This window comes from Oryctolagus cuniculus, chromosome 2 (genome assembly GCF_964237555.1).
Source record: "Oryctolagus cuniculus chromosome 2, mOryCun1.1, whole genome shotgun sequence".
Lineage (NCBI taxonomy): Eukaryota > Metazoa > Chordata > Mammalia > Lagomorpha > Leporidae > Oryctolagus > Oryctolagus cuniculus.
In genome coordinates this window covers 32,990,426-33,006,014 of record NC_091433.1, presented here as the reverse complement: position 1 = coordinate 33,006,014, position 15,589 = coordinate 32,990,426, and the positions used below count along the sequence as shown (strand labels likewise).

Sequence of the window (15,589 nt, the reverse complement as noted above, 5' to 3'; positions counted from 1 at the left end):
GATGGCCCAGGTGCTTGGGCCCTGCACCCCATGGGAGACCAGGAAAAGCACCTGGCTCCTGGCTCCTGCCAGGATCAGCGCGGTGCGCCGGCTGCAGCGGCAGCCATTGGAGGGTGAACCAACGGCAAAAAGGAAGACCTTTCTCTCTCTGTCTCTCTCTCTCACTGTCCACTCTGCCTGTCAAAAAAAAAAAAAAAAAATGTCTATTAGTTATTTGAAAGACAGAGGGACAGAGACAGACAGATCTGCTGATGCGTTCCCCAAATGCCTACAACAGCTGGGGCTGGGCCAGGCTGAAGTCAGGAGGCAGGAACTCAATCTAGGTGTCTTATGTGGGTGGCAGGGACCCAGGCACATGGGTGTGATCACCTGCTGCCCCTCAGGGTGTATATAAGCAGGAAGCTAGACTCAGAAGCAGAGCTGGAACTCAAACCCAGGCCCTACAGTAAGGCATGTGGGCATCCCAACTGTATCTTAACTGCTACACAAAATGCCTACCTCAAAAATGAAATTTTTTACAGTCAAAAAACTGACAAATGATTATAAGAGCATTAATGAGTTAAGAATTACAGAAAACTATATCTAATCTTCACATAAGCAATAAATCCTTTTAAGAACAAGAACTTCTTAGGTTTCCTATATTTGGTATCGCATTTCTTGTACTTCATGTTAAATTATCTGTAATAACTAAGAAACAAGTTAAAAGTTTGATGACTTGCCATATTCAAACATAGATGCTGTTTGATTCTAAATTTTGAAGGAACAGAACCTTATTATGCTACTGTCCTTTAGTTACTACAGGCTATCTTTGATGTTGATGTAAGCCCAACTAATAAACAGGCCATACTCCTTTCTTGCCAAGAACTTTCAGGGTGTTTTGGTTCAGGCCCCAAGACTAATCAGGAGAAGCCAGGGACTATCGTGTTCAGAGCCTCCTTTCCTGGCACCGATTCACAAGGTCCATGGTGTGAGGTGAACATGTAGGGTTTTCTTTTTAATTTTTAAAATATTTATCTACAGCAGAGTGACACAGAGAAAGAGATCTTTCATCCTCTAGCTACCTCTCCAAATGGCTGCAACAGCCAGGCGTGGGCGAGGCCAAAGTCGGAAGCAGGAACTCCATCCTAGTGTCCCATGTGGATGGCAGAGGCTCATGTACTTGGGCCATCATCTGTGCCTTCCAGGTCTATTTCCACAAAGCTGTCTAAGAAGTAGAGCAGCCGGCACTCCAGCCGTGGTTTAACATGCTGCACCAGAACACCAACCCCTGAACACTGTAGTGTTCAAAAGACACACCAGTGATCCTGATAAATATCACAAGCTGAAAACCACTGGCGGACATGACAGTCAAGAGATGGCTATATTATTATGTAGTTCAAAGTATTGAATTATATAGCAAATACTTTGTTTTAAATCTATGTAAACTGAATTTCCTTAAATAAAATGTTTTAAGTGAACTAGTGCTCACAGAAGTTAATGGAATATTATTTTCAAAATCAGCATAAAGGTAAAATACCAAAATTGTTTACTTACATATACATTAACAAAAAACGATTTATGCTTCTAAAAAAGCATCATTTTTTCATCTGCTTTCTTTTAAAAATTTTTTAATTTGGCTGGCGCCGCGGCTCACTAGGCTAATCCTCCGCCTAGCGGCACCAGCACACCGGGTTCTAGTCCCGGTCGGGGCGCCGGATTCTGTCCCGGTTGCCCCTCTTCCAGGCCAGCCCTCTGCTGTGGCCAGGGAGTGCAGTGGAGGATGGCCCAAGTGCTTGGGCCCTGCACCCCATGGGAGACCAGGAAAAGCACCTGGCTCCTGGCTCCTGCCATCGGATCAGCGCGGTGCGCTGGTTGCAGCGCGCCGGCCGCGGCGGCCATTGGAGGGTGAACCAACGGCAAAGGAAGACCTTTCTCTCTGTCTCTCTCTCTCACTGTCCACTCTGCCTGTCAAAAAAAAAAAATTTTTTTTTAATTTGACAATCTTTAGCATTTTTCCATATTCACTTCATTTGTAAATATTATATACATACACATACATACTACTTTTCTTGAAAGTGGGGATATTAATATCACATAACATGGGATTCATAACAAGGATCATAAAGTAAGGAAAGAATGATATATTATTATGTAGAGGGTATAATTCACTGAAGATGGCACTTCTAACTATAAATCAAATAATATGACACCCACACCCACACACTTTTAATATTCTCTCTTTATATGCCAACCTCCACATAAGAGAAAACATGGAATCTGTCTTTCTGTGTCTGGCTTATTTCATTGGCATAAAGATATCCAGTTCCATTCATTCTGTTGCAAATGTCTTCACAGAACTAGACAAAACAATAATAAAACTCATATAGAACCACAAAAGATTCTGGATGGCCAAAGCCATCTTGAACAATAAAAACAAAGTCAGAGGCATCACAGTATCAGATTTTAGGACAAACCACAGGGCTACTATAACCACTGAGATTTTTGGTTACAGCAACCACTTCCATGGCTCCAAATGAAGAATCAAAAGAAGTGTAGACTTCTGATTTGGAACCTACTGAAAAGGCTTAATTAAGTAACTACACATATTTTTAACAATTTTTGTTTTTTCTTATTATTTGAGAGACTGAGAGACAGACACAGAGGTCTCGTCCACTGTTTCACTCCCCGAATGCCCACTACAACTAAAACTGGGTCAGGGCCAAAGCTAGGAATAGAGAACTCAATCTAGGTCTCACATATGGGTGGCAGAAACCCAATTATATGAACAATCACAAGCTGCCTCCTAGGATCTGCATTAATAGGAAGCTGGAATTAGCAGCTAGAGCAAGAACTTGGAACCCAGGTGCTCTGATATGGGATACAGGGCTTAACCAGCATCTTAACCATTAGGTCAAATGCCCATCCCTTGTTTTTCTCTAAGACATCTGTGATTGGGGCCGGCTCACTTGGTTAATCCTCCACCTACGGCACCGGCATCCCATATGGGCGCCGGGTTCTAGTCCCGGTTGCTTCTCTTTCAGTCCAGCTCTCTGCTGTGGCCTGGGAAGGCAGTGGAGGATGGCCCAAGTGCTTGGGCCCTGCACCTGCATGGGAGACCAGGAAGAGGAACCTGGCTCCTGCCTTCGGATTGGCGCAGCGCCGGCCATAGCAGCCATTTGGGGAGTGAACCAACAGAAAGAAGACCTTTCTCTGTCTCTTTCTCTCTCTCATTGTCTATAACTCTACCCGGAAAAAAAAAAAAAAAAAGACATCTGTGACTTTGCACAATTTTAACAAAAGAATTTACTGTATATCTATATAATTATAGGACCATAGGCATTAAAACAATTATATACAGAATTTTTACATCTAGAAGGCTTATTCAACCAAGTAATTCAACTCCTTTAGTTTGCAGATTAAAAAATTTGAGGCCTAACATGGCAAAAGTTACCAACCTAGGACACTTAAGGATCAGAAGTGGGATCAGAAGGTATTCAGAGTTGGTTAAATCACTCACTAAGGAATGGGAATTCTTGCATGGCCTGTGAATGATGTTATAAATATCCAAATGGCCCTTGGCAGAAAAAGGTTTCCTACCCCTGGACTACACGTATGAAAGGAAAATGACGACATATTATGAATGAAAATAATTCAACAGGAAAAAAAAGAGGTATTTGAATTAAGGATCTTATACCAAAGTCCACTGCTCTGTGACTGCTCCTTAGTTAAGTGTTAAAGAGAGCAAGAGTCTGAGGCTGGCGCTGTGGCATAGTAGGCAGAGCTGCCACCTGCAACACCAGCATCCATATGGGTGCTGGTTTGGTTGCTGGCTGCTGCATTTCTTATTATTTTTTATTATTATTATTATTTTTTTGACAGGCAGAGTGGACGGTGAGAGAGAGAGACAGAGAGAAAGGTCTTCCTTTTTGCCGTTGGTTCACCCTCCAATGGCCGCCGCGGCCAGCGCACTGCGGCCGGCGCACCGCACTGATCCAAAGGCAGGAACCAGGTACTTATCCTGGTTCTCCATGGGGTGCAGGGCCCAAGGACTTGGGCCATCCTCCACTGCACTCCCTGGCCACAGCAGAGAGCTGGACTGGAAGAGGGGCAACCGGGACAGAATCCGGCACCCCGACCGGGACTAGAACCCGGTGTGCCGGCGCCGCAAGGCGGAGGATTAGCCTAGTGAGCCGCAGCGCCGGCTAGGCTGCTGCATTTCTGATCCAGCTCCCTGATGATGCACTTGGGAGAGCACATGAGAGACCCAGGTGAAGCTCCTGGCTTTGGTCTGGTCCAACCCCGGTCATTGTAGCCATTTAGGGAGTGAAACAGTAGACTGAAGATCTGTCTCTCCCTCTTTCTCTTTGTAAATCTGCCTTTAAAATAAATAAAATGAATCTTTAAAAAAAGAGACAGCAAAGGTCTCTGAGGTTTCCATGGGACATATATCACATATCTGTCCCTAGCTAATCAAACTGCTCTTTAAAAAAAAAAAGATTTATTTGAAAGGCAGAGTTACAGAAAGGCACAGGCAGAGAGAGAGAGAGAGGTCTTCTATCCACTGGTTCACTCCCCAATTGGCTGCAACGGCCAGAGCTGCGCCAATCCGAAGCCAGGAGTCAGGAGGTTCCTCCAGGTCTCCCACGTGGTTACAGGGGCCCAAGGACTAGGGCCATCTTCCACTGACCTCCCAAGCCACAGTAGAGAACTGGGTCAGAAGTAGAACAGCCAGGACCTGAACCAGAGCCCACATGGGATGTCAGCACTGCAGGTGGCAGCTTTACCCACTATGCCACAGTGCCAGCCCCAATCAAACTGCTCTTAACCCTCTGGCTCTGTGTAGGAGGTAGTACTAATCATTCTTACTCCATCTATTCCTCTTACATGCTTTAGTTTGGAGGGTTGCATTAGAGAATTATTGGTCAGTAAGTAAGAGCATTTTAAGAAGGTTCTAGAGCTATGCTGTCCACTACAGTAGCCACTAGCCCAGTGGGTTATTTTAATTTAAACAGAGTTAAAACTTCAGCTCTTTAATTGGACTGGTCATATTTCAAATGCTGGATAGCCCCATGGGGCTAGTAGCCACCAAACTGCATGGTGAAGATATGGAACATTTACATCAGAGTAGAGAGTTCTACTATACAGTATTGGTCCAGAGTCTACTGTTCTGGGTTCAACTCTCACTCTGTCACTCACCCTCTGCTACTCTAGAAAAGTTATTTAGCTCCTTTCATCCTTATCTTCCTCAACAGCAAAATGGGAATAAGAGATGTGTAGCTTTTTATTTTCAGGGATCCCCCATGGTGGCATTATTAATTGAAATAATGCATTCATAGCCCCAGCACGCAGTAAGTGTACAATGAAGGTGAGTCGTTGTTACTGGAGCTTTGCTTTTCACTAGTTAATGGGAAGGCTGTAATCTTAGTTGTTTCTCTTTATATAATGTTGTTTGATTTGTGTGTGTGTGTTTTTTTAAGATTTATTTATTTGAAAGTAAGAGTTAGAGAGATGGAGAGAAGGTGGGGGGGCAGAGAGAGAATCTTTCATCTGCTGCAAAGGCTGGGGCTGGGCCAAGCTGAAACCAGGACCTTCCATGCTTTTCCCAGGCCATTAACAGAGAACTGGATTGGAAGTAGAGCAGCCAGGACATGAACTGGCACCTATATGGGATGCCAGTATTGCAGGCAGGGGCTTTATCTGCTACACCACAATGCCAGCTTGATTGGCTGTCAAAAAAAAAAAAAAAAAAAGGGCAAATCTCTAGCATTGTCAATTTTTTTAGCTAAATTTCATACTTCCTATTTAAAATGATCTTTAAAAAACTTGGTAGATAACACAACACAAACATCTGAGAATAGGCTATTTCTGAAGCATTTAAAATATATTTCCCTCTGGTTTCTACTTTTTTTTACATGGTAACAGAGGAAATATATTTAACACCTCTGCTTAGTTTTACTTATATGATATTACAAAGATGATAAGTACTATTTCAAAGAATTATAAGAGCTCATTCAAGTCTTTTTTATAGCAGACTTTCACTACAATGAACTATGCACTGCTTAATCTTCCTAGGCTTCAGGGAAATGTTTAATTTTGAGCGTTTGCCTCTTTCTGCAGTAGGCAATGAATTTATAAATTGGAAAAGTGCCTGAATGTAGAAGAGGCAAGTGTCAAACAGAATCAAGTCACCAACTATTTCAGAGTAACTCCTACTATCAAACACTGCATCAGCTAGAACCTGTAGTGATGTTAAAGCTACGTTTCTGCAGTGAAGGGACTTGGAATTCAAAGAGATAAGTTCCATAAGTTAGAAAAAATTAAATAGCAACACTAACCCTTTAACTTCCAAGGTTTCACACATGTGCTCACATGTGCACAATGTGTACCAAGTCCAGTATACTTTTTGATTATAGACTTCTTAGATTTCTTTTACTTTAAGTACTAGAATTTGTACAAGGATTTGTTAATGGAGCAATACTCAAAATAAGCTTTTTTTGGATATCAGAGGCAGGCATTTGGCCTGGAGGTTAAGATGCCAGGTAGGATATCCACATCAGAATACCAAAGGTCAACTGCTGGCCCCAGCTCCCGTGTCTAGCTTCTTACTAATGTGACCCTGGGAGGCAGTGGTGAACAGCCCAGTAATTGGGTCCTGCCACCATGCAGGAGACCTGGACTGAGTTTCCTCAGCCATTTGTGGGCATTTGGAGAGTGAACCAGCAGATGGGAGTGCACGCTTTCTCTCCCTCATATTCTGCCTCTCAAATAAAAATTAAAAGAAATTACTTCACAAGAATTATACTGTTTTTGATTTTGAGTGGGGAAGAAAAACTGCTTTGAAATTCTAAATGATCTGTTGGGCTCACTCTCAAGGTAAGGGACCTGCTCCTAACCACCTGCATCATTGCTTGTGGCATTCAGAACTAATGCCTTTGCAAACATACAATTACTGCATCATGACACTTCCAGTATCTTTTACAAATACTCAAAGCCACAACAAAAATAAAAACGTGCAATTACTTATTATAGGTTGGCTGTCCCTCAAATTTTTTATACATATCCTTTTCAGTATCCTTTTAAGAGTGTGCTCAGATATTTAGATATTTACTAGGGTATAAAAGATACACAGATACTATTGTACACTTGATCTTAGCCAAAAGTCCATAAAATACTTTGTATAATTATAAAATATGGATAAAATTGAGATTTAAAAGATTATATATGTGTGTGTATACACACACACACACACACACACACACACACTTCTATCTCTAACCATTATACTAATCGATCATTTTGTACATCCCCAATTGAAAGATAAATTACTGCTGGATTACAAATAAGGAAACAATCAGTATGGGCTAGTGTTTGGGAAGGTGACAAGAAGCAGAATGAGATTTGAAATATGTCTTGGAGTTAGGTAAGGAAAAAAAGGAACCGAAGTTGTCCCCTTTTAGGAAGCGAAAGGTGTCCTCAGGAGAGGACACAAAACTCAGTATAAGGGAAATGAAAGCTAAGGAAAAACAATATTGCCCCTTCTCTTCTTAAACAAATATATTCTGATTCTGGAAGTAAGGAGTTTTTTTTCCCCTTCTAGTACAGTTGCCAGAATATCTGCAGTAAACAGAGTTAGATGCTGTCTCTAAGAATCAAATTTCTGGGGCTGGTGCTGTGGTGCGGCGGATAAAGCCCTGGCCTGAAGTGCACTGGTTCTAGTCCCGGCTGCTCCTCTTCCGATCCAGCTCTCTGCTATGGCCTCGGAAATCAGTAGAAAATGACACAAGTCCTTGGACCCCTGCACCTGCGTAGGAGACCTGGAGGAAGCTCTTGGCTCCTGGCTTTGGATCACCACAGCTCTGGCTGTTGCAGCCTTACGGCCATTTGATGAGTGAACCAGTGGTTGGAAGATCTCCCTCCCTCTCTCTCTCTCTCTCTCTGCCTCTGTCTCTCTGTAACTCTTTCAAATAAATAAATCTTTTTAAAAAAATAAACAAAAGGTATATTCACATATAGAAGAATAGTGCAGCCATTTGAAAAGATACAGAATATTTAATAACATGCAAAGCTGTTTTAGTGGACATAATTGTTTTTGCCTATCCAGGATTCCTTTTAAGGATAACAGAAACCATCTCTGCCTACTGGGAAACCACTCATTCCCTACTTTAGTCCACAGGGTTTTGGGCAGAAGTATAAGGCCAAAAAACATCCTGTCTCCTGCTAAGAACAACTGGTTCAGGTAGGCAATGATCTAAACAAGGAACATTTCAGTCCAGGTCATCAGGTTAGTTAATGCACTTTGGGAAGAAGTCACTCTTTCCATCTGAGGTTGCTAAACAGATACAAACTAAACTTAGACTTGCTAGTGGTTTTTCTGTTACTATAATGAGAGTCTCTCTGAGATAATGTCATCATAAAGGCAAATAGAATCTAAAGAGAGAGAAGAATAGATTACTAGTATCTAGATCCAGCCATGTTTAAAGCTAGGTGCTATCCTTGAATTTTGTTTATTTCCATCAACCAAAAATTTCTAGTTTTTGGTGAAGTCAGTTTAATTTGAGCTTCTGTCTTTTGCAAGCAAAGTATCCTAATTTTAAAATCTGCATTGGTAAAAAGCCGGTTATAGAACAACATGAACAATAAGATTGAGATTTTTACTTTAAAAACATATTACATGAAGATATTCCAAAAATTTCATGGAAAATGTAATTAAATGAATTTTTATGCAAATTTTTTTGGAATCCAGGCATAGAAAGGGGTCTTCACAAAGTTCATGAAAATGTATATCATGAAAAATTATGCATGGACTTCAAAATTTTTTACACCAAAATAAAACTTATCTTTTAATTTCATTATTCTAAACTTTTTGAAGTGTCCTCATACCTGTACAGGAAATACACTAGAAGGGGTTGGCACTGTGCTGCAGTGGGTTAAGTCACCACTTGTGACATTAGCATCCTGGCTTTCAATCCAGTTTCCTGCTGATGTGCCTGAGAAGTTGGTAGAAGGTGGTCCAGGTTGCTTGGGTCCCTGTTAACCATGTAGAAGGCCCGGATGGAGTTCTTGGATCTGGCCTGGCCTAAATCTGACTATTGTGGCCATTTGGGGAATGAACCAGTGGTGGAAAATCTCTTTGTCACTCTGCCTTTCAAATATATATCTTTACATTTATATGTACCACATATGTAAATGTATATACTATATTGTACATGTAATACAAACATATATGTGCCACACACAATGTGTGTGTGTGTGTGTGTATCAGGACATTTCTAGAAATTAACAATTATTTGGGATAGGTGAGTAATTAGTGATATTTACTTTTGCATTTTTGCTTATCTCTATTTTCCAGTGGCTCAAGGTTTATGAACTCCTTGAAATTTACACTAAACACACACACACACACACACACACACACAGAGCATTGTCTTAGGAAAGGTTATATAAGTTATAGCAGACTCTCAAGAGTGCAGGACATGACACAGGCACATTCTCCTATGGTCTTTAGTTAATAAGTGGGTAAGTCAAGTGAAGTGTAAACTGTGTTTATAGCATGGTCACATGGTGTCCTGCCATGTAAACCTTATTCACATGCAAGGTGACAACTCTGTTACTTAGGACTCAAAATTCCTCATGATGTAAGAAAACTGTTTTTGTTTGTTTGTTTTTTTGACAGGCAGAGTGGACAGTGAGAGAGAGAGAGAGACAGAGAGAAAGGTCTTCCCTTGCCGTTGGTTCACCCTCCAATGGCCGCCGCAGTCGGCGAGCTGCGGCCTGCACACCGTGCTGATCCAATGGCAGGAGCCAGGTGCTTCTCCTGGTCTCCCATGGGGTGCAGGGCCCAAGTACTCGGGCTATCCTCCACTGCACTCCCTGGCCACAGCAGAGAGCTGGCCTGGAAGAGGGGCAACCGGGACAGAATCCGGCGCCCCGACCAGGGCTAGAACCCTGTGTGCTGGCGCCGCAAGGCGGAGGATTAGCCTAGTGAGCCACGGCGCCGGCCAACAGTTTGTATTTTAATACCAAAGTAATGACTCCTATGGAGTAAAGGTGGCCAGGCTACAGATCAAGATAAAAGTTAAGAGGTGATGAACTTCTTAATCATTTAGATCAATGGCAGCAGAAATCAGCAGAACTCTAAGATTCAGGCAGACATTTCTCCTTGCTGGAATACAACTGATAAAATCAAGCAACAGCATATGCCGCCTCTGAACTCTTACTTTGAACTGTCCCAATCTACCGTGGGTGTTTTGATTCTGAGGATGCAGAACCACCTGGCTGTCTTCTTTTCCTAATAACTCGGAATTTAAGTGCTGTGATCTATGTCAATATTATGACTCTTTAAACAAGTTAGTATATGTTTTAGCCCATCTTTAATGTTGTATATTTATCTCCAAATATTTACTATGCATTTCACTATTTGTCAATATTATACAGGAAAAATAATTGTTCTCAAATAATATACAAAAGCTAGATAAACGTCAGGGTAACTTCTCTTGCATTAACCATGAATGGTTTTGATTTGTTTACAGCAGCATGGCAACCAACCACAGAAGCTGAAGGTTTACTTAATCACACAGCCAAGAGCAGATAAAAGTATCCTAAGACAAAAGTAACATAAAACTGAAGGGAGAAGAATTAGGTGTCTTTAAGAAAGAAAAAAGTGTTCCCAAGAATAAAATAAAAAAGGGTATTTCTAAAAAAAAAATCTAATTTTTTTGTCTTGATATTAATTGCCCCTCACATCTAAAAATCAAATTTTCTTTCAGTACATTTTGTTTTTGAAATAAAACAAGTGTTTTACTCTGGCAAAAAAAAAAAAAAATTAACCTAAATGAAAGATCTCTGCGAGTGAGATCCCAGTGGAAAGAACAGGTCATCAAAGAAGAAGGTACCTTTCTCTGAAGGGAGGAGAGAACTTCTACTCTATGACCTTGTCTAAATATGATCAGAGTCGGTGAACTCAAAAGGTTTCCATAGCCTTGGCAACTCATGACAAGAGCCTAGGGTGATTACTGATGCCATAAACAAGAGTGTCAATTTGTTAAGTCAACAACAGGAGTCACTGTGCACTTACTCCTCATGTAGGATCTGTCCTTAATGTGCTGCACATTGTGAATTAATGCTATAACTAGTACTCAAACAGTATTTTTCACTTTGTGTTTCTATGTGGGTGCAAACTGTTGAAATTTTTACTTAATATATGCTAAACTGATCTTCTGTATATAAAGAGAATTGAAAATGAATCTTGATGTGAATGGAAGGGGAGAGGGAGCGGGAAAGGGGAGGGTTGCAGGTGGGAGGGAAGTGGAAGTTATGGGGGGGGGGAGCCATTGTAATCCATAAGCTGTACTTTGGAGATTTATATTCATTAAATAAAAGTTAAAAAAAATAAAACAAGTGTTTTAGGAATAGTTTGGTCTCAAAATATGTGAACTGTTTTTGATCTTACTTTGATCAATCGCTCATCTTTGATTAGCATTTTTTAAACAATTGTTTAGATTTTAAAAATATTATATCTCCTATAAGTGAAAATGTCAATTTTATATTGTTAATAATGCACATAGATATCTTTCGATCACAAAAAGCAAACTGCTTTCTTTCCTAATGAGTGTAGCACCAAGACATTTCAGCATACATTCTAAGGAATACATCACTTTCAGTAATCATTAGCTATGCAAACTACCTTTGTTGTAAGGAGGCACAGTGACCAATGCGTATATAATCTTTCCAAGATTTATTTATATATATTTATATTCACATTATATTCTGTCCTGGTAGTTAACATATATTAAGAGTATTATAAGCTTTGCTGGTTAATAAAGGAATGTTAGGGTTTTTTATCTTGTTAAAGTATTCTAAATGTATTATATCAAATTTCAATTGGAACAATGATTATTCTTTCATTTCCCACAAAAATGGTAAACCATGTACCTTTTCCAATATAAATTACTCTTTCAAAAGTAATCAAAAATTTAATTAACATTGGATTATCCTCTTTATGGCAACAAGTCTCCAAAGAACACAAAACAATGAAACCGCATTAACTCAGTTGTTCTCTATATTAAAATTATTAGTGGCTCCTATTCCCTCAAGACAATGCCAAATCATGAACCACTTAAAATTTTTTTAATTAGATACATTATTTACCTATGCAAAGATATTTCCCTCGCTTCATTACACAAATGATTACAGATGGCTGGTCTATATCTTTTCTCATTCCAACACCACAGTTCAGAATTCCATGTTCTGAAGATTAGAAGAGAAGGTGGAAAATATCCCCAAGTCAGAGATAGTTGAAAGTGTGAATTTATTGTCTTAATCCCTTATGATGCCTACATCAACAATAATGTGCTTGTAAATTACAAGTGTTACCAAAACTTGCAAATAAATTTCAATAGAAAAGTCAGATATTTGTGCCCTTAAATATTCAGAAACGTTTGTGAATGAAGATGAAGATGACTTGCATGCTCTAATTTGTTATACAATATTACAGTACTTTAAACTGATAAGAGAACCTATTTCAAAAAGAAAGCCAGATTTCAATGATGAAGATAATTCTGAAATTGCCTATTTTTCTTTATTTTAGCTCATTTCCCCCTCTTCTTGTCCCCTTTCATCAGTTGACCACATTTAGCCCCTCTAATGTTCACTAAAAGTCTTCTGAAAAAATGTCTTTCATTTCTCAAACATCACAAATTTTAGTGAAAGTGAAGGTAACAGGAATTAGTACTGTCATGTTGAAAGAGATGTGTTACTTAGTATTCTCTGTATTAGTCTGAAGAGCTGCAACATAGACAGGACAAAGAAGTGACCATAAAAAATATATTACTGACAACTACAAGGTGCATCTCTTCGTAAAACCTTTCATTCTCATTAAATTAAAAAAGACTATTATTTGTTTAAACTGAAATGCCATATAAAATTTTATACTATAGGAATGTCTTCTATAGTTTTGCTGTGATACAGAAGGTAACTGGATGAAGCAAACCGTAAGGCAATGAGACGTAAAACTGCCACTATATATTTTCAAAGCAGAGCCAGATCTATATATGGAACAACACACTTCAAAATGAATGCTATTTGTTGTCTTTATAATATTACAGAATATTAGAACATTTTTTAAAACAAATCCTAGCAAAAGTACCACATGTTCATAGCACGGTAGTAAATATGTGTATGTATATAGATTGCAGATACATATATGATCAAGAATTTTAAATACTAAATTATTTTAAAACATTACAGAGACTGTACACCCACACCCCATTCTAACAATAAGAAAATAATCGACCTGCATGAACTGGAATCAGATTCATTTTCTTCTTCACTAGTGCCATCATCCACTTCTGGTCTATCCAGCCAATGTGCACCGCCACAATCTTCTGCTGTAAACTCAAATGCAGGGACTTCAGAGGTGGATGCCATTGGCCAAGAAGGTGAATTCTGAAAATCCAGTTGGCTGGACCTTCGGTAACCAATTGAAGCCAAAGGCAATTGTAGGCTACACGGATCTAAAAACTTTCTCCCACCGCTTGCTCCAGTCTGTCCTCGAGTCCAAAATTCTCCCTGCTGGCTGTCAACTGTAGAATGAGGAGATGATGCTTGATGGCCAAACCACCTCCATCTGATTTTCAAAATCTGTTTCACATCAAACTCTTTACGAGAACCAGACATCCTCAGAGAAACCAAGTGATCGTCTAGGCAACGGGCAAAAAGCACTGCACACAGATTTGTGCATCCAACCAAGACAAGAGAAGTATATGCCCTGCTGTATACAACAAACAGATTTAAAGGAAAATAAATCACATTCATATGTGTATATATATCACTACATTTACTTTTATGCCAAGGTATCAGATTTTAAAGAACAAAGGATGATGAATAAAGCTGAAACACGGTGGAACATTCCGTTCAATCAGAGCAAACTCTCGTCCACCTATCCTGAAGCAGCCAGACCACTTTCCCGGCTCTCCTTTCTCATGCTGACCAGTAGCTCTCACAAACACTGACAGCATTCATTAAAGTCCTTTCAAATGCAGAACGCCACCCCCTTCTCTTAAACCACAAATGACAGAGACAGAAAGCACTATATCCCCTTGCAGTATCTCGGTCTCCACAGTTTAGTGTATTAACTCTTTTATTGCTGAAGCTAGAAATGTATCCCAGAGCATTTTCCTTTGTACCTAGATGCCACTTTTCAGCTGAAATGTTTCTATTTTTAAACTAAGTTTCTAAATGAGCTATCACAAAATAAGTTTTTAAAAAGCATTTTTGAATTAGATGAGTTAGATTTTCCAGCTGTGTTCTTTGAATGGGGAATGAGGAGAAAGAGGTAGAAAGGTGGGGCTCCAGACTGCTGCCTTTCACCTCTACCTCTTCTCTTCCACAAGCGCGTGCAGCTACGTAAGGGAGGGACATTCTGGGAAAGATTTTATTTGAATAAAGAAGAAGAAGAAGAAGAAGTTTGAAAATGACAGAGGATCAAAACATGACAGTACTTACTCTTTCCAGATAAATAACCTGAAGCCAGTTTTGCTTTATAATTAGGACTGGACTACTTTACTAAGTATAATATCCAAATTTCTATGACATTCCTTAAGAAAGAAAGGTATGGCTCAAGAAAGCTACCTACGGCTGGGCTAGGACCACCTCTTGGGTATACAAGTACCCTAACTAATAGTGACCCAAGTTGTTAGCAAAACAAATTATCTCAACATGGTTCTAACTTAGGCAAATTGATAAAGGAAATACAAATCAATCATACTGAGTAGTTACTGTGAGCAGCACACTCTAAGGCACTGCTGGGGAGGGGAGGCCTGCAGTTACATACATTTTAGCTTCTAATTCCCAAAATAAATCTAGTTATTGAAATAAAAAGTATTTGGTGAGTTAAAATAAGAAACATTATAATGCTACAATAGGTGCTCAAAGTCTATTCCTATAGCAACTGATTCACACAAAAGGCAATGCCTATATTAGCAGACCAAAAAAAAAACAAAAAAAATCCATCAAAGCTACGTATATTTTATCACACAGCTCTTAGGAGAATGAGAAACATGAAAGGCCATGTTCAGTTCCATGCCAAATACTAAGGGGAAAACCATAAAGAAGGGAAAGCAGATACCAGAATGTGGAGAAGGCTTCTAATAGGAAGAAGTTGCTTGGGCAGATTGATGACAGATTTCTATAAATAAGAAAGACATTAACAAAAGCATGAAGTGTACTGCCAAAGGAGGGGAATACTGATCTCAGTGTGATCAGGCAGCCATACCTAATCAATTTTAAGGAGTAAATCAGTTTAAAGAGAAAGTTAGATGGATACGCTAAAATAAAATGCCCGAGCACTAAGTACAGGTGTTAGTAAGTGGACTGTTGAACAGGGCAATGTTCTAGAAAATTAATTTGGTGGTAGTAGGCAGGGTACATTAGAAAATGAAATGACACCTCTCCCTCTCCTGGGACAGACTCCCTCCCATCATCAAACACCTTTCTAGTTCTACTCTACCTATCCAACTTTATCTCAAATTATTTTCCAGCAGAGACATACAAGCTTCATCTGTCAAGAGAGTCTACATTGTGTTGCTCCCTCTTTTATAATGCTCTTTGTGCC

At 39.7% G+C, this 15,589-nt stretch overlaps 1 protein-coding gene across 4 annotated transcripts in view; it reads right to left on the bottom strand.

Annotated features, from left to right (window-relative positions):
* Positions 1–15,589, bottom strand: part of KLHL5 (kelch like family member 5) — a 76,413-nt gene that overhangs the window by 41,953 nt on the left and 18,871 nt on the right. The window contains exons 1-2 of one of the 4 annotated variants that reach the window (XM_051842460.2): positions 13,271–13,717; positions 12,127–12,225 (exon numbers count right to left, since the gene is read on the bottom strand). The exons of 2 other annotated variants lie outside the window; for them this stretch is intronic. In XM_051842460.2, coding sequence (XP_051698420.2) covers positions 12,127–12,225; positions 13,271–13,653 — 482 coding nt within the window. In that variant the 5' untranslated portion in view covers positions 13,654–13,717. Of the gene's footprint in view, positions 1–12,126; positions 12,226–13,270; positions 13,718–15,589 lie in introns of those variants that run through there. One more of the 4 variants, XM_051842459.2, reaches the window with a different exon arrangement.